Source organism: Ammospiza caudacuta, chromosome 1 (genome assembly GCF_027887145.1).
Source record: "Ammospiza caudacuta isolate bAmmCau1 chromosome 1, bAmmCau1.pri, whole genome shotgun sequence".
NCBI classification, from domain to species: Eukaryota; Metazoa; Chordata; class Aves; order Passeriformes; family Passerellidae; genus Ammospiza; species Ammospiza caudacuta.
Window position 1 is genome coordinate 8,316,707 of NC_080593.1, and position 17,884 is coordinate 8,334,590.

The 17,884-nt window shown below is 41.1% G+C and overlaps 1 protein-coding gene across 3 annotated transcripts in view; it reads left to right on the forward strand.

The window, feature by feature from the left end:
• The window catches only part of DPP6 (dipeptidyl peptidase like 6), a 517,007-nt gene that overhangs the window by 474,416 nt on the left and 24,707 nt on the right, over nt 1–17,884 (forward strand). For all 3 annotated transcript variants that reach the window (XM_058820947.1, XM_058820930.1, XM_058820938.1), the window contains exons 13-16: nt 424–531; nt 1,077–1,168; nt 2,805–2,852; nt 4,779–4,897. In XM_058820947.1, coding sequence (XP_058676930.1) covers nt 424–531; nt 1,077–1,168; nt 2,805–2,852; nt 4,779–4,897 — 367 coding nt within the window. The remainder of the gene's footprint in view (nt 1–423; nt 532–1,076; nt 1,169–2,804; nt 2,853–4,778; nt 4,898–17,884) is intronic.

Genomic DNA, 17,884 nt, shown 5'->3' on the forward strand with positions numbered 1-17,884 from the left:
TTTGTAAGGCAGTAGGAAAAGACAGCAGTTAATGCTGTTCAGTTGTGTTTCCCTTGGAAGAACACAGAGGTTCTTCCAGCAGGGTAAGCAGGGTTTGTCACAGCAGTTCTAAAGGCTCTAAGTGCCCCAAGCAGCCAGCTGTGTATGTGCATTTTGGCTTTGAAAATGGGAATTGACTTTATAGCCAAGGAACTCTCCTTGCTGCCCGTCCTCCCCCAGCTGAAAGGTGTCTGCTTTCCCAGGAGCAAGAAGCAAAACTCAAATCTTCCTCCAGTGTTCAGTGGGCTCTTTGTTTGCCTCAGCTTGCTATCAAAGAGTACTTTCTATTTGCTGTGAATTCATTTTACATAGTGTTGGAGGGCTGAGCAATTCTAAATGCAACCAATTAGCACTAACGCACCCCTAATTTTGCTGCTTTTACAGAATGAAGAGCCCGTTTTTTCCAGGGACGGTCGGAAGTTTTTCTTCGTCCGGGCCATTCCCCAGGGAGGACGTGGGCATTTCTACCACATTGCCATGTCATCCTCACAGGTAACTCCCTGCTGCTGCCCTGGGTCTCACCTGAGGCAGACAGCAATAAAAAATAGTGGCTGTGCTTGTAGCAATGAGATGGGGAGGTGCAGATGTAAAAAGTCTTGGGCATAAAAGAAAACCTCCAATGATACTTCATTTGGGCATAAGGTAATGTGAATTTCCAAAGAAAAAGGTCAGTGGACTGTCTCTTTCCAAACATTATTATTGATTTGGTTTGGTTTTTGTGATGTCACCTTAGCTGTAGATAAGTAAATCTCCATCGTCCTATAAAGAATTAAATAGAAGCATGTGGGCACCTGCATTAGAGGAAGGGGTTTGAAGTTGCTCTGGGCTGAATTCACCTCATTATCTTCAGTGGAGTCATGGTTAAGATGATTCTGACTCTCTGTTATTTCTGTGTCTGCAGATTCACATAAGTGGCAGGTGTAGTGGTGGAAATTGCAGATGTTTTGTTTATTTTTCATGGACAATGGAGCCAGAAGAGCTCCCTTTTTCAGAAGTTTTAACAATAAAGAAATCTACTTTTCTTTTCCTTCTGGCAGCCCAACAGTAGCAATGATGACTTACAGGCCATTACATCTGGAGATTGGGATGTGACAAAGATACTGGCGTATGATGAAAAGAGGCAGAAAATGTAAGTAGACTTTGGCCTGACAAATCAGACTTCCTTTGTTTAGCCCTGGGCTCTGGGTCAGTTACAAAGGTGTTGTGCATGCACTGAAACCTGTGAGCATGAGGAGCTGGGGATAAGAAAGCAGGGGAAGCTGTCTCCATTTTGGCTTAACCTCTCACATACTACACTTATGTTATTTTGAATAATTTGTACATTTCAAGCCTCTCTTTCTATGACTGTTAAATATACTTGTGCAGACAAGTAATTTCTCCTGGTGTAACTTCTGCTATTTCCTTCTGTAGGAAAGCAGCCTGTTTCCATCAAACACTTCAGTCAGTTTTGGAAAGAATCTTTTGTTGACCTGCAAAAATACCAATGCAGTGAGAAAAAAAAATTTAAAAAGTATTTCGCTAGAATTAGAGGAAGAAAAAAAAAAAAAAAAAACAAGGAAAGCAAACCCACACTTCTTCACACTTGCTCTTTATGATTTTAAAATAAGTTCTGTAAACATTCACTTTTTCAAATACATAAGAAAATATTTAGACAGCTTCTGGAATCAAATAACAGATTCCTTTCCACAAAAACTTTTGGGTGGATACAAGGTTCTCACCTCTCAGTTACTCAAGGTCTCTGAACAGTGGAGTAAACAGTCTGTGGAATATGATAAACTTTGAGAGATCATTAAGAGCACAGTGCTTCCTCAAGATTTTGAATGCTTACAATTACCAATAACTTCAATATTATGAACAATACAAAATCATAGAAATATAGAATCACAGAATGGCTTGGGCTGGCAGAGAAAGAGCATCCAGTTCCATCTCCCTGCTGTGAGCAGGGACACTTTCCACTGGACCAGGTTCCTCCTCAAACCTGGCCTTGAACACTCCCAGGGGTGGCCTAAGTATCAGACTAGCACCAAAACCTTATTGGCATTTTAAGTGGCCAGTCAAGCAGAAAATGGCACACACAATTTGTAGAGTCAAGATGTGTGCCTAGGCAAGTGCAGACCATTAGGGATGAAAACCCTTCCTGGCATTGTTCACACCATGGATGTACATTTAGCTCCTGTGCTCTGGCATCATCCACACAAAATGCATCTGGGGTTTAAATCAGATTTCACAGGTGGGACTGAGGTTGCCTCCTCCTGCAGCATCACTTTTACCTCCAGAAGCTGCCAGTGCACAGCAGAGCCTTTGTTGTTCATCCAGAGAGGAGCTCAGCACAGAACAAGGACAACAAAATGTTCTTCAGCTTCAGGCTCTGATTAGCTGACTCGCTGGGCAAAGAATAAATGTGGCCAGAGAAGTAAAAGCTTCCTCTAGAGAGAGAAGAAAGAGCTTTAAAAGAAATTCTGACCCATGAATCTTGAGGTAAATAGGTAGATGTCTTCCTTTTAATCACTTGATCCTTTTTTGATCCACTGACATGATCAGTGTAGGGCCCAACGTTTTCCATGCTTGTTTTAACTGCAGTGCAGTGTGCAATTACTTCCTTGACCCTCTCAGTGATGTGTCCCTCTGTATCCTTTCCTAGTTCAGTTTAAAACTTGCCTTGCTTTTACAAGATCATGAAAATGGCAGTATGAGTGAAGATGTTGCATGAGACACTTCTAAACACCCTTCTAAAGGTGCAATTCACTTTTATTTTCCCCCTCCAGCTATTTCCACAGCACAGAAGATTCACCAAGAAGAAGACATTTATACAGGTTTGTGCTTTACTAACTTCATATACAGAATTTCCCATTTCTTCAGTTTTACACAAATCATAAGCAATTGGAGTAGGAGCAGTTTCTTAAGTTTTTTTCTTTAATGGCGTTGCAAGATCTTTCAGTCTGTCACTGGAAGAAACAGTGTAACCATAGCAATCAAAATGCTTGACACTTGGAAATGTTTTACATTTAGAAATTTTCTCATATCATTTCAAATTTTAAATTGGTGTCAAGATTGACTATCACAAAAAGATAGTTCACAATAGAACTGCTTAGCACTTGAAGGAATTCAGAGATATATAAAATAATGGTATAGACTTTATAGTCTTTATACTTTTCAAAAGAGGATTTGACAAATTTCATAGTAGCTCACCTCTTCATGAAACTGAAAAGAATAAACAATATTTTATGTTTACAAACCTTTTTCTGCTGTTCCAGAAGATTTTAGCATTGTCCCTCAGTATATGATGAGTAAAATCTGGTTTTACAGCAAGCTATTGGTAGTGTTGCCATTGTGAAATGTTGTAGAAGCAGATTACAGAGTGGAGGAAACACAAACTTTTAAATAAACATTTTGGAATCATTATTCCATTTGTCCTGTTTTTCTTCTCAGTCACCCTGATGCCATCACAACATCTGCCATGAAGGGCAGAGCTGGTGAAGGCATCAGTAGACAAGGGGCAGTCAGTACATTTTCCTTCTCTCACATGACATCATATCTTTTTTTTTCCTCAGTGGGAAGGAAAGTAGAGCAAAGTAAATTACCTGTGATGGAATATTTTTTCCTTAAAGACCTATATGTCTGTTCACTGCACTCCATAGTTTTTTGAGTGTTTATTTTCCTGAAGAAAATTTTAATAATTAAATTAACCCTTCATTTCTATTGAAATGAGAAGAAAACCTCACTTTAAAAAAAAAGAGTCCAGGCAGAGTTCAAGAGCTGCTGGCATGAGTGAAATCACTCCCCACTCCTGCTTGTCAGCATCCATCTCACCCTGGTGCCTCATCAGCCTCATCTCCCCACACAGACAACAGAGACAGAGCAGATGAAGACCTGTTTAGGAGAGTTTTTCCCCCTCCTTTTTTTGTGTTTGATTTAGTAGATTTAATTAGGATTGTAGTCAGAGATAAAATCTGAGCCTAAACAAGAGCCCATGATTACTCATTTCAGTCTCTGTGATCCTAAAAAGGTTGCTCAGCCTCATCCCTTGAAAGGGTAGCAAAAAACACTCCTCTCCTTTACAGTAATACTAGAAAGATCTCTTGGTTACTATTCTTGAAGTTTCAAAATGCTATCTAATAATATTTGCTAGTAATCTGTAATTCTTCAACATTTATTGGACTCTTAGGTGCAAACCTGTGAGCAAATGGACAGCCCACATTACCTTCCTCAACAACAGATCCCTAAATACAACCTTTCCTTTCTGCTTGGGGGTTTTAAGAGCAGAGGTTTTTTATTTAAACCTGTACAAAGGGCTTTGGCCTCTGAGGCAGCAGCTAGCAAATCAGACCAGTGGTGAAACCAATAAGAAACTTAGAGAAAGCAATTCCAGCTCTTTATTGTCTGTTATAATATAAATAAGTGTTGAAATGTTGTTCCTTTGTTTCATGCCTTCATCCACCAAATTATTACTTCCTCTTGTGAAATTGCAACCATCATTTTCTTTTAAAAACTGTGCCTTCCTTCATAACCACCTGACCTTGCAAAATGACATCAGTATCCATTTATATATTCTCTGTTCGAGCAGGAGGGGAAAAAAATCCATCATTGCTATTTAAACTCAACCAAATGGAAATACTTTGTCTCTTGCTAATGTTGGACACATTAGATTTATATTCTTGTTCTAAAGAAAGGTTCAAGTAATGTTGCTTTCAAATAACATTTGCTCAGTGACCTTCATGGAATTGCATTAACTTTTTCAGTGCAAGCACAAACGGGAACTTCAACAGGAGGTGCCTGTCCTGTGATCTGATTGAAAACTGCACTTACTTCAGTGCATCCTTCAGCCACAATCTGGAATACTTCCTGCTGACATGTGAAGGTATGTGCTGGGTTCTGTCACTGCAGTTGTTGTGCCTCAGGGACAGGATTTAGAGCCAGCACTGACATCTTCAGACATTCTGTGTACCTGAGGTCAGCTTTGAAAGACTTGCCATGAATATGTTTCTTTTAAAGCTTTACTCTTGACATTTTTATTTTCTTTTATATTTTTACTTGTAGCTGGAAAGCAAATATTTACAACTTTTTTCTGTGTATACACACACAGAAGGTAGATGTAGGTTCCCCAGCCACCACAAGCATCCTTAAAGGAAAGTAACAGCAAAACCTGGAGGATATAAAACATCAGAAAATTTATGAGAGAGAGGCCAGCAAGGTGGGGTTGGCTGCGGGTGACTGGGACTAAGTTCCAGATACATCAACCAATACTGTGAACAGAGGGATTTAAAGTAAATTACAGAGAGAAGACACTTTGCCAAAAAGGCAGCTTACAGAAATGCTCCTGATGGACAATGTGAGTACAGAATATTTGGTGCTTCCCTGCTCATCCATCATAGATCTGTTTTAACTTGGCATAATCTGCAGGTCCAACGAGGATTTCATATTTTGAAAATGCCTGAGAGTATCCAAGAGGCCAAAGATGCATTTCAGGAGAAGAGTCATTGAAGTTTTCTTCAGCTCTGTCAAGACTAAATGCACAACTCCACTAAACTTAATCCTATATAATTTAATTCTGCTTGATTATCCAAAATTGCATACAAAATGCATGCACACCAGTCATCTGCTCCTGAGAGTGAAGCTGCTCAAATGGCTGCATGTCCTCTGCAGAGACACCTGGAATGGTTGGGTGGATAAGCAGAGTCTAACAAGATGAAGTTTAATAAGTGCCAGGTTCTGCATTTTGGCTACAATAACCCCTGCAGTGCCATAAGCTGGGGACGGTGTGGCTGGACAGTGCCCAGGCACAAAGGGACCTGGGGGTGCTGGTGACAGTGACTGAACACGAGCCAGAAGTGTGCCCTGGTGGCCAAGAAGGCCAATGGCATCCTGACCTGGATCAGGAATGGTGTGGCCAGCAGGAGCAGGGAGCTCATCCTTTCCCTGTACTTGGCACTGATGAGGTCCCACCTTGAGCGCTGTGTCCAATTCTGGCCTCTCAGTTTGGGAAGGATGTTGAGATTTTTGAGGGCATCCAGAGGAGGCAACGAGGCTGGAGAGGGGCTGGGAACACAAACCCTGTGAGGAACCACTGAGGGAGCTGGGGGTGCTCAGCCTGGAGAAAAGGAGACTCAGGGCTGCCCCCATCACTCTCTGCAGCTCCTGAAAGGTGCCTGTGCTCAGCTGGGGCTGGGCTCTGTCTGCAGCAGCACTGACACAGCCAGAGCACACAGCCTCAAGCTGCACCAAGGGAAATATAGGTTGGATATTAGGAAGAAGTTTTTTATGGAAAAAGTGATAAAGTTCTGGAATGGCTGCCCAGGGAGGTGGTGGAGTCGCCATCCCTGGGTGTGTTTAAAAACAGACTGGATGTGGCACTGGGTGCCAGGGTTTGGTTGAGGTGTTGGGGCTGGGTTGGACTCGATGACCTTGAAGGTCTCTTCCAACCCAGTGATTCTGTGAATTCTGTGAAAAGGCCTTAAAAGCAAACAAGAAATTCCTTATTTTCAACAGCTCAAGAGAGAAGTGAGTAGGTTTTGAAGGGATATTAGGAAGGAATTCTTTACTGTGAGCAAGATGATGGCCTGGCACAGGCTGCCCAGAAAAGTTATGGATGCTCCATAGCATCCATATGCTGGATGTGTTGGAGTGTTCAAGGCCAGGTTGGAAGGGACTCTGAGCAATTTGGGATGGTGGTGCCCATGGCAGGGGGACAGCAGTGGGCTCTGCTCATGCAGGGGCTGCCCCTTCTCTGACTGCCAAGTATCCACTGCTGCCACTGTTTGTGGTGAGCACCAAGGGTAAGGAAGGAATATTTGAGATGGTAAAATGGGAAATAATCAAGATAAAGTGGAGAAGTAGAACCGTTTGTATAAAGTAATTGTCAGTAATTTGTCCTGGACTAGGACAATTGTAAAAACATGTTTTTCACCTGGAAGGCAATGATAGGTTGCATGTCAGAGGCATTTAGAGGTACTAAAAAAAATATCTGGCAATACAGTACAGAAAAAGAGCATTAACAGGGCAATACACTAATTGATTTAATGGACTAATTAACTTAATGCACTTATCTGTAAATCTGCATTTATAGTTATGGCAGACACATGCAGAGAAGTGTCATTTGTCAATAAACATTCAATTCTGTAGTAAATATCATGTTTACTAAGTTCTTCCCTTAAAAAGAAAAACCTTGCTTAGTTTTCTTCTTGTTTCCATTTCAAAAACATCTATCAGGAGCTACCAGAGACAATGTACATTTCCTTTGCACCAAGACAATTCTTTTATTGTAATTAGAAGCATTTGTGAATAACAAAATTAAGGTTTCTAAAGGGTCTTATCAATAATTATGAGGTGATTTGTTTTTGATTGCATTATATCTCATCCACAAAAAACCTGCAGTGATACCTGAAGAGATTAATTAGTTTTATTAGTGTGTACATTAATCCAGTACACAAGATAATGATTTTGTACAATAAACTGTGAGCCTGATTCTCAACTGCTGTAAACAATAACTCAATTATAAGGTCATTAGGATTATATATATTTACATCTGCTGAATATATCTTTGTCTGAATTTTAGTTATTCAGGACTAAATCCTCAAATCTCACTGTAGCACAAATACAGCACAGCTTCATCTGTGGAGCTCATCTCAATGTCTCCATTCAGAAAACTTTTAAAAAAATATGCATACATGAGAAAGCACAGAAATCTTGGTAGAGTTTCCATTTTCAGTGATTTTATAAAAATATCAGTCTATTGCATTTGGTGGAGTTACTCCTTATTTACATGACTGAAATGAGAGGACTTTCAGCCTATTTGCTTTCAAGCAGTTTGAGGGAATCACATTTCTTTTTGGCATTTGACGTGTAGGATCCATCTAATTCAAATGAGTGCTGTGGGTGCACTTGCAGCAGGGACAGCTCCCTCTGGCTCCTGCTGCAGCTGCTGTCAGCCAGGTCAGTGGAAACCTCTGTTCTGGATGAAGCACAAATTTCTGGATAAAAACACCATCCTGTCAGGCTTTGATGATATAAACAGGTGCTGTGGTTTCATGGAGAATCACCTGGATCCACTAAGAGGACAATTCCTTTTGCACAGCTCCTCAGACTGCTTAGCCACAGCTTGGCCATGCCTCAGCACCTTTGGATGTTGGGTCATTGCTCACAAGCATTCGTGCTCTGATGTTGTTTAGATTAACAGGAAATCTTATTTATTCATATGCACATATAACACAAAAAAGGAAAAGCTCCTTTGTCACAGACATCTTTTATGAAAAATCCTTTCCTTAGGATTTTTCCTCCCGAGAAGCTGGGAGGCCTCAGGAACAAAATGTAAACATTGATTATCTGCTGCTGTGGAATGCAACAGGTGCATCTGGGATTGGTCTCATGTGGTTGTTTCTAATTAATGGCCAATCACAGTCAGCTGGCTTAGACTTCTTGTCCGAGTCACAAGTTTTTGTTATTATTCTGTCTTTTTCTATTCTTAGCTAAGCCTTCTGATGAAATCCTTTCTTCTATTCTTTTAGTATAGTTTTAGTATAATATATATAATAAAATAATAAATCAGCCTTCTGAAACATGGAGTCAGATCCTCATCTCTTCCCTCATCCTCGGACCCCTGTGAACACTGTCACGCTCCTTGAATGAGGATCTGTCAAGGGACCCTGCAGATCCTGTGGTTGATCCAGCAGACAGAACAAGCCCACCAGGTTGAACAAGAGTTTGCCTTCTTCCCCAAGGGCTTCTGCCAGGAGTTCCCATCTCTGCTTCCTCCCAAAAAATCCCACCAGAGTTGGAGCCAATGCTCAAGACCAGATAGTGGCAGACAGTACCTGTGGCTGTTTAGTGCTTTTTTTTCTACATAACATGTCTAACATACATAAATTTGTATCTAAATATGTGTCAAGTACATAAATCTCCATAATATATAAAATTCATCAATGTGTACAAAAGCACCCAGAGCTCAGGTCTTGCTGTCTGCTCTGTGACTGTGACATGAAAATGTGTGTTCATACTGGTGTACCCAATGTCAGCCCCATATGTACCTTTGGAGGTAGCTAAATTAAATTATTTTCCTGTAATCAAGCCTGTAATAGCTTAAAAAATTTGTATTTTGTCAGCTGTCCACAGGACAAACACATGGACAAATTTTTATGGCTTAAAAACAATCTCTGTACGGACAGAGAATAACCTCCGCCATACCTCAGCTTCACTCTGTCTCTTCTTTTGTGACCTTTTGTTGCAAATTTCTTTGAGTTTAGAGCCACAGACATGCCTGTGGCTCAGCTGAACTTCTCTACAATGGATGGCAAGGTTTGTAAGATTTGAGCAATCAATCAGTGCTTATAAAATACTTTGTGATACTTAAATGAAAGGCAAGGGAAAGGCAAAATATCAACCCTAAAAGAACCCCAAAAAACCAAGAAAGGACTGGCATTGCTCATTTGATCCCAAAGGGCATGAGCTGGAAGTTTTCTACTCACTCTTTTGATGCTTTAAAGGGAACATATAATTTCTTTAAGAGATTTTTTGCTGTCCTGCAGAATATATTTCACAACTTTGCTACCTGGCACAGGCTGAAATGAGAGCAGCTGCTGCAATAGAAGGTAACCTCTCTTGAAAGAGGACAGTGTAATGCTTGCTGTCAAGAGGCAGCATTTATTGCAATCAGTCAGTCCCAGAAGGCCAGTTACCTTATTTTTCATCTAATTTTATATGCTCATGATCGAATTACTGTAGCAGGATCTAAGGATACATGATGCTTTGCAGACTGCTGTTAGATTATCTCCTGTAGACATGGTTGAAAAAGTAATATCTGCTTGACCAAGGTCACTCCTACTGTCATTTGCACCATAAAATATATGGGTTTACACTTCTGCCTCTTCTCATAAACCAGCACAAGCATCTCCACTGATTCCCTCTAAGATAAACAGAAATAAAACCTGGAAGGAAGTGGTTTGCTATTTGATACATAAATTTAATTGAGGTTGGATTTTTCTCATCTGAAATGGGATGTAAATTTTACTTTCATTTAAAAAGCATAAGAAACTGCAAATTTTGGCTATGGGAAGCAATTTATTCCTGTTTCTTGAGTGGGAGTCAGATATGTAGGGGGCAAGTCTGAATGACACCAGGCAATAATGCACTAATGCTCATTTTTAGGTGATAGCTCCTTCTCTGAAGGATGAAGCCCTATCAATTTCTACCCCTGTAGTCAACTGTGCTGTGTTTTAGTATTTCCACTCTACATGGGTGTGTGACAGAATTCACAGGGGCCCGAGGATGAGGGAAGAGATGAGGATCTGACTCCATGTTTCAGAAGGCTTGAAACATTCATTTTTTTTATTATTTTTGATGTATGTTTATTTATTATATATTTATTTAATGTAATATACATCACAAAATTTATTATTTTATTATGTATATTACATTAAAACTATACTAAAAGAATAGAAGAAAGGATTTCATCAGAAGGCTGGCTAAGAATAGAAAAGAGAGAATGATAAAGGTTTGTGGCTCAGACTCTTTGTCCAAGCCAGCTGACTGTGATTGGCCATTAATTAGAAACAACAAACATGGGCTAATCAAAGATCCACCTCTTGCATTCCACAGCAGCAGATAACCATTGTTTACATTTTGTTTCTGAGGCCTCTCAGCTTTTCAGGAGGAAAAATCCCAAAGAAAGGATTTTTCACAGAAGATGTCTGTGACACACGGGGACACTTTGTCTTCAGTGGCTCCTTCTGTCTCTCCCCGGTGTAACCAGGCAGCACCACTAAAACCCAACTCCCGATGAGGTTGCTCATGGGGAAAGCAAGGGAAGCAGCCCTTCCTGGCACAGCACAATTGGCACTCTGGCACTCAGGTGTTTTGGCTGCAGTGTCTTCATTGTCATAAAAAATTCTGTGAGCTCACAGACGCTTTCAGCTGGACTCACAGAGCTGGCAAATGTTTCCTGGAGCCTTGAGTGCAAGTCCCTGACATTACAGTCTGTGGCATCAAAGCATCCTTTACATCAGTTGGTCCTTTTCCATCAGCTGACCTCATCCAGAAGCTCATCCTGGACCTAGGTTTTGTGTGGTTTTCCCCACAAAGAGTTAATGACTCCTGAGGCAAGAGGATTAGAGGGGAAGACCTGGCCTGTGCATGCATCTCTGCAATAAATGACATTTAATACACACTGAAAATTATGGGAGAAGGGCAGAGTTGTTCTTGGGATGCCTACCAGCCTGCTAATCAAAGTTCCCCCTAATCATGCGTTATCAAGAAGGGATTAATCATTTTTAGGGATGTCAAAAAGAAAATTGGAGTGGAGAGGGCTGTAACAAGTGCTAAGGGGAGATTTGTCTCACACTTAGCCTGGTTGCTGGGGATAGAGAAGTGCCTTGGCCACTACACTGTGTGTTATTCTTCAACCAGCCACCAATTAGGGAAGAAACAGCTTTCACTTTGAGGAGGGGCAGCAGTGTAACTGAACAGGGAATTATCTTCTTCTATAGCTCTTCCTCTTCTTTCAGATACAATACAGCTGTTTTGTTCCAAAATGCCATAAAACCACTATTATTTATTCTGTCTCTTTGAATATTATCTCTGCTGGAAGCTGTGTCTGTGGCTGACTGACAGCCTTTATTGTCAGTCATGTGCAGACCAAATGACTTTAAAGCTGCCTCTCTCTTTGAAGAGAAGAAAACAGATTTTTTTTTTTAAGAAAAATGTTAAAATATTGTCACCTGATTTGGCTCCTCTCTGGCACAGTGGCTCTCAGCAGCTTAGCCTAGATGCTGTAGATCAGTAATGACAGGTAACAAAAATGAAACCATTTCTGCCTTTCCTAGCAGGCAACTCTGCAGCTGTGGAGCAAAATGTTGTGTTGTAACTGAGCTGTGCTTGATTAAATACCTAAAGAACAAGTACAAACGGAATTGGTCTGGGTATATCTGCTTTTCCCCGTTGTGACAACAGCTCTGTCACTGCAGTGCTGGCCCTGAGCACTGAGGGGTGCCCACAGGCCTGGGAAATCTTTAAAATCCTAAAAATAGGATTTATTGCTCTTACAGCTTGCCAGACAAAATCGTGTTTCAATCCCATTCACAGATAACAAGTGGTACAAAAGCACTGATTAGAAAAAACTCTGCAATTTAAGGATCTCCTCTGAGAGTGATTCACACTAATGAAGGAGCAGCACAACCAAATTAGCAATGATCTGAGTCAAGTTTCTCATGCCATTGGACATTCATTCATTCTGTCTGTGCTTTTATGAGTTTTAAAGTGCTGCAAGTTTTTCTTCTTTATAGAAGCAGCAGGTAGCTATAAACTTCTCATATCCTTAAACTGTTTCTTGAGAATTTAATTATCTTCTTTTCTCCCTCTTGGTGAAACTTGGAAAGACCGTCTGGAGATGGGAGCACTTGCGAGCATCACTTGCTGCTTTCACTTAATGGGTTTATGCTGAGCCTTGAAAAGTCCTTTTGTTGTTCCACATTTGTTTTATTTTCCAGAATTTTGCTGGGGTCAGGAAAGATTTTCACTAACAAGTTTCATCAAATGATCTGGCTCTGCTTTGTGGCAGGTTGTCCTGATTTTGCTGTCAAATACATTTTGGCACCAAAGAGCCCAGAGCATGATTTAACAAGGTTCAGCCTTCCACTGTGGAGAGGTCTAAATCTCTAGTTTGGAATCCTTTGAGAATTTGGAATCCCAGGTTGTTTTGCCCACTGATGTGGACACAACACAAGATGACAGAAGTCTGAAATGTTTGGTGCTTCTGGAGTTTACAATAGATAGAGAAATTTGTAGTGTGGATGAGTCTAAGCCATGGAATCCTTTGAGTGAAATCAGTGTTTTCTGATGAGAAATATGTGTTTTCTGATGTGAAATTAGTGTTTTCTGATGAGGGCTGCTTTAGGAGAAGCATTTGTGGTGTTTGGGCCAGGATCCAAACCCAGGTTTTTGTCCCTGAGCAGTGCCACCTCTCTAAACCCAGTCAGGGATTGCCCACCAGCATTTCTCCCGCTTTCTTTCAATAATATGGGAAGGTTTCCTACTAAAAATCACAGACCAGCATTCCTGGGCAAGGGAACTTTTAATGGAGGCTGGAGGTGGTCAGAAAAGTGGGAAAATTGGGTCATTAATGCTGCTTTGTGTGCAGCATATCCCATGAACAGTGTGAGATAAGCTCAGCCAGCAGCTGGGTGGGTGGGAAAACCTTTGAAGCACCAGCTTCAGCATCCAGCATCACTCAATAGCTCAGCTCAAGATTTAAACCCCAGGATTTATTTTTTTTTCTTAATGTCAGCAAACATAAAATTCTGAGCAATGTTTCTAGTATTGTGGCAATACTTCATGTCATTACTGCATAAAGATGTTGACCTTTTTTGAGGAGACTCATATTTTGGAAAATCTTTATTCTCTCATGGGATTTCCAGCTGATTTAGACAGAAATGAATGTGTGCCATAGAAAAGATAAATTAAAATCAATAAATCACATGGATTTGTTGATGAATTTCACTAACAAAGTAATATTTTGCTTTGTTTTGCCAATCTACTTATGGATTCAGTCTGTTTCATCTGGACTTCTTATAAATGGCTTTGGAGAATTTTTTACATGAAAATTGCTTAAAATATCACTCTTGTGAAAATTTTGAACGCAACATTCATCAAAAAACAGGGTTTCCACTCATAAAGACTTACTTTGTGAATAAAAGTGTCTGAATCCTTTCTGCCTCAGGACAGAAGATCATGACATTTGTCTTTCACTGTGAATGAATCAAATCACATTATTCTTCTGTGACTCCATCACAATCAAAGGGCCATGTCACAGAGATATTTTTGGCATCAATTTTTACATTGATGGATCCTTCAACAGAAAGAGCTTAATATTATTTAATATCTCGGGAAAATCCTATACTGATATCTATCAGGATACAGGGAGTAGAAGTTTTATTGCTGGCAAAATAAATACTGCACTAAGTTTTAATTTGAATTATGGAAAGGTGTGAGAATCCTTTTTCAACCTTTCTCCAGATGGTCATTTTCATGCTTTTTCCAAGGGGGGAGCAGAGGCACAGTGAGAATTGGGGGCTTGCCTATGGACACATCTGGAGTGAAATATCGTGACCCCCATTTCCATCTTCATATTGCAAGCCAGTACTCCAAGGAAAAGCAGCACTGACTCCTGGAGCAGACCAGAAATATGACTCCTTCTGCAGCCTGTCTCCACTGTGGCTGGTGGATAATTAACGCTCTTCAGGATTTTTGCAATAATGTACCCATCAGGGATGTGTCTGCCCAGCTCCTGCAATAAGAGGTTGGTTCATGCCTTCAGGCAGGAGAATAATGAACCTCTCTCTACATCTTCCTCAGTTCCTTCATTTAATCAGACCTTTTAACCTGTGCCATTTGGGCCAGACCTACCATCCCAGGAAAACAATTGAAAATCTGGAGACGAGGATATTTTAACTAACCATGGACAAGCAGAATGTAAATCAATGATTCACAAAGCACAAGTGCATAAAGCAGTGTTTTAAACCTCTCTGCATTGCCCGTGTGTTGCCTTAAATATCACATAGAAATGTTGCATGTCACAGTCTCATCAATAACATCCCTGGAAGCAGGTTGTAATTAGCAGTTGTTATGCTCAGGTAAACATCAGTGCAAGCCATAATGGAAGTACACATTGGCTCTTCCCTCAATGTACTGGGCTATTTATGAACTGTAAAACAGCTCCATATTTAGGCAAATTTATCTGCAAAAAGCATGTGGATTGCTTCTTTGTTCCCCTTTCTGTTACAAAATAATCATGTTTTTTGGACAGTACTGTTGGAGTCTCTAAATCTTGACTTGGATGTGGATCCCTATGATACATACACTTGCAAACAGGTGTTTTTTACAAAAGTTGCTTTAATTTGTTGACCCACATCCAAACATGGAGAATTCAAGGACACATTTGCTAACAGTGCTCTGAGAAGTCCTAACCAGCTGCCAAATGCTGGACAGGAGACATGGATTTGGGGTTTTTTTTCTGCTGTCACAAGCTGCTTTAGAGAACTCAAGCAGGTCTTGTAATTCCAGCTGAAAATGAAGTCCATTACTGACTGCCATGCTCAGGTGTGCAGTGACAACAAGGGGCACAGAGGCTCCGAGACAGATAAATTTCCAGAATGGTTTTGAAAGCTTCAGTGAATCCTCAGTCTATTCACTGCAGAGAAACCTTCCTAGCACAGCAACCCAGCCATCAGTATGCAGGAGAGCACTCCAGTGACAGGACCAGCATGAAAAAGTGATTAAACGGCCCTGGAGTGAGGAGCCAACAAGGCATGGCTGGAGACGTTCGCGCTGCGCCTCGTCTCAACAGCACCCCAAAAACGAGCCTGTGATTACACCACGGGCCTCATTAAGTGCAGGGCCAGTCCTCCCAGGTGCTGCAGCATCAGAGGAGCCCTCTGCGTCCCTCTGTGTGCTGCAGGACAGGGCTGCAGCAAGCCCAGCCTCCTGTGCCCCCATTCCAGCACTCAGTGCCTTTAGAGACAGGCAGGGATCTCAAACCAGATTGGGGTGTGAGTTTCAGCAGCACTAAAAGCAGATATGGAAAATGTAACAACCCGTTTTGGTAAAAACATGTCATTATGTGTTTTCACAGTACTGGGAGTGTATCAGGATCTGGGAGATCCAGTGCAGGTAATTGCCAGGGGAATTATCTTCCTGTGGCTTTTTTTCACTTGGAGGGTGCTCAGACATGCATGTGTGTGCTAGCTGCTTCTGGTGGGTGATATGGAGCTACTGAGCTTCTTAGAAGAAGAATTCTTAGAAGAATTTGCTTCTCAAATGCTACTGGGCTAATATTTCATTAGGAGATTTTTCTGTCCATAATGCCCAATTTAAAATAATCTAAACTCTTTTCCTAGAGAGACTGGAAGTCTAAAGAAGCTGAAGGTCCCATTTAACCTCCCCAGGTATCAAGTCCATGGTGACTTCGAGCATCTCTGGCAGATAACCAGGGAAAGCTTGTGGTTGTGGATACAAATATCTCACTCCAGGGCCTGAAAACAATATTAAGTGCATGGAGAGGAAATAGCTTCACTTAATCCCTACTTAAATTTAGTTAGGTAGAAAGCCTGCTGCTTGGCAAGATTTCTGGATTTGTGTCAACTAAAAATGTCATAAAACTGCCCATCATGGTAAAGGCAAAGCATCTTAGAAAGGCTCACTTCCTACTGGAATTCAAGCAGATGCTTTCCAAGTGCAGCTGGTCCTGCTAAGAGGGCCAGATCTTGGCAGGTGACCTTTGGCAAATATCATGATAAATTAGGTTGTTGAGATCTAGAGAGACTTAATTGGATGCTGAAATAACTATTAGCACTGAAAATGGGTTTTATTAACCAAGTCAAGAGCCTATGGATATAAAAGTGCAGAAGGCACACCTAGGTTTAAACAAATGTGAAAAGCTGATACCTGGATTTCATTGCTGGGATATGCACCAGCTGGAGGATGCAGCTCCATGTAGACATGTCAGTAGCTCTGAAGACCTCAGGCAAGGTTGAGATCCTGCTTTAAATATTTTTTTACTGCTGAAACCATAAGCAATAACTGCCAGGTGGTGACTGGGAGGAGGAAACCCGGGGAAGGTTGTTTCTGCTGCTGTCCCAACAGGTTCTGCCTCCCTGGGCACCACCTCACCCTCCTGAGAAATGCAATAACCCCCTGTTAAGCTCCTTATTGTATTTTTCCTCAGTACATCTCAGAGGAACACAGCACTGCCTGTCCACAAGGACTGGAAGGAAAAGTCAGGGCAGATCCATTCTCTGGCTTTTTCACCAACCTGCTGCCTGTGCCACAAACAGACTCACTCTGAGCTGGGCCCAGGAACTAAGCTAAATTAAAATTAAATGGATTTATATTTTTTTTTCTGCTGGGATCAGAAGTTCCAGACGCTGTTCTGCTGCTTTACTGGATGATTTTACAAACATTTCTGATCTTGCAAGGGAGTGGGACATGCTGGCATGGGACCAAAGTGCTGAGGTGGGGATGACAATGGACAATTCCAAATTCAATGCCTTAGGGAACCTCAGTGAGGATTTCATCATCACAGAAACATGAATACCCTGAGTTGGAAGGGTCCCACAAGGATCACCAAAGTCAACCCCAGTCCCTGCACAGGACCATCCCAAGCATCATTTGGAAATTTTTTATGGGCCACCTGATATCTACAGCCTATTACTGCTGCACTCCAGCGTAGAATGGTATCTATATTCTATATCATTCAAAAATAAAATCTGGTTTTCATCAGTCCACCCAGATGTAATTTTTTTTTAAATCCCACCACTATAGTATTCTTCAATATAAATTTTTGCTACTTGGTTATTGATGTGCAGGTCTTGAGGGTTTGTGTTTTCTGAACAGCCTGAGCTATCCTTGGCTGGGTTCTGGGTATCCAGCAAGGGGCAGAAAGCCAATATTTGTCAGTGTGTGCTCTGGGGGTCTGAACACAGGTAGTGCTCTGTGACAGTGTTCACAGGGGTCTTAGGGTGAGGGAAGAGTTGAGGATCTGACTCCATGTTTCAGAAAGCTTGATTTATTATTTTATTATATATATTACATTAAAACTATACTAAAAGAATAGAAGAAAAGATTTCATCAGAAGGATAGCTAAGAATAGAATAGCAAAGAATGATAACAAAAGCTTGTGTCTTGGACAGAGAGTCTAAGCCAGCTCACTGTAATTGGCCATTAATTACAAACATCCAACATGGGCCAATCACAGATCCACCTGTTGCATTCCACAGCAGCAGATAATCATTGTCTACATTTTGTTCCTGAGGCCTCCCAGCTTCTCAGGAGGAAAAATCCTAAAGAAAGGGTTTTCCATAAAAGA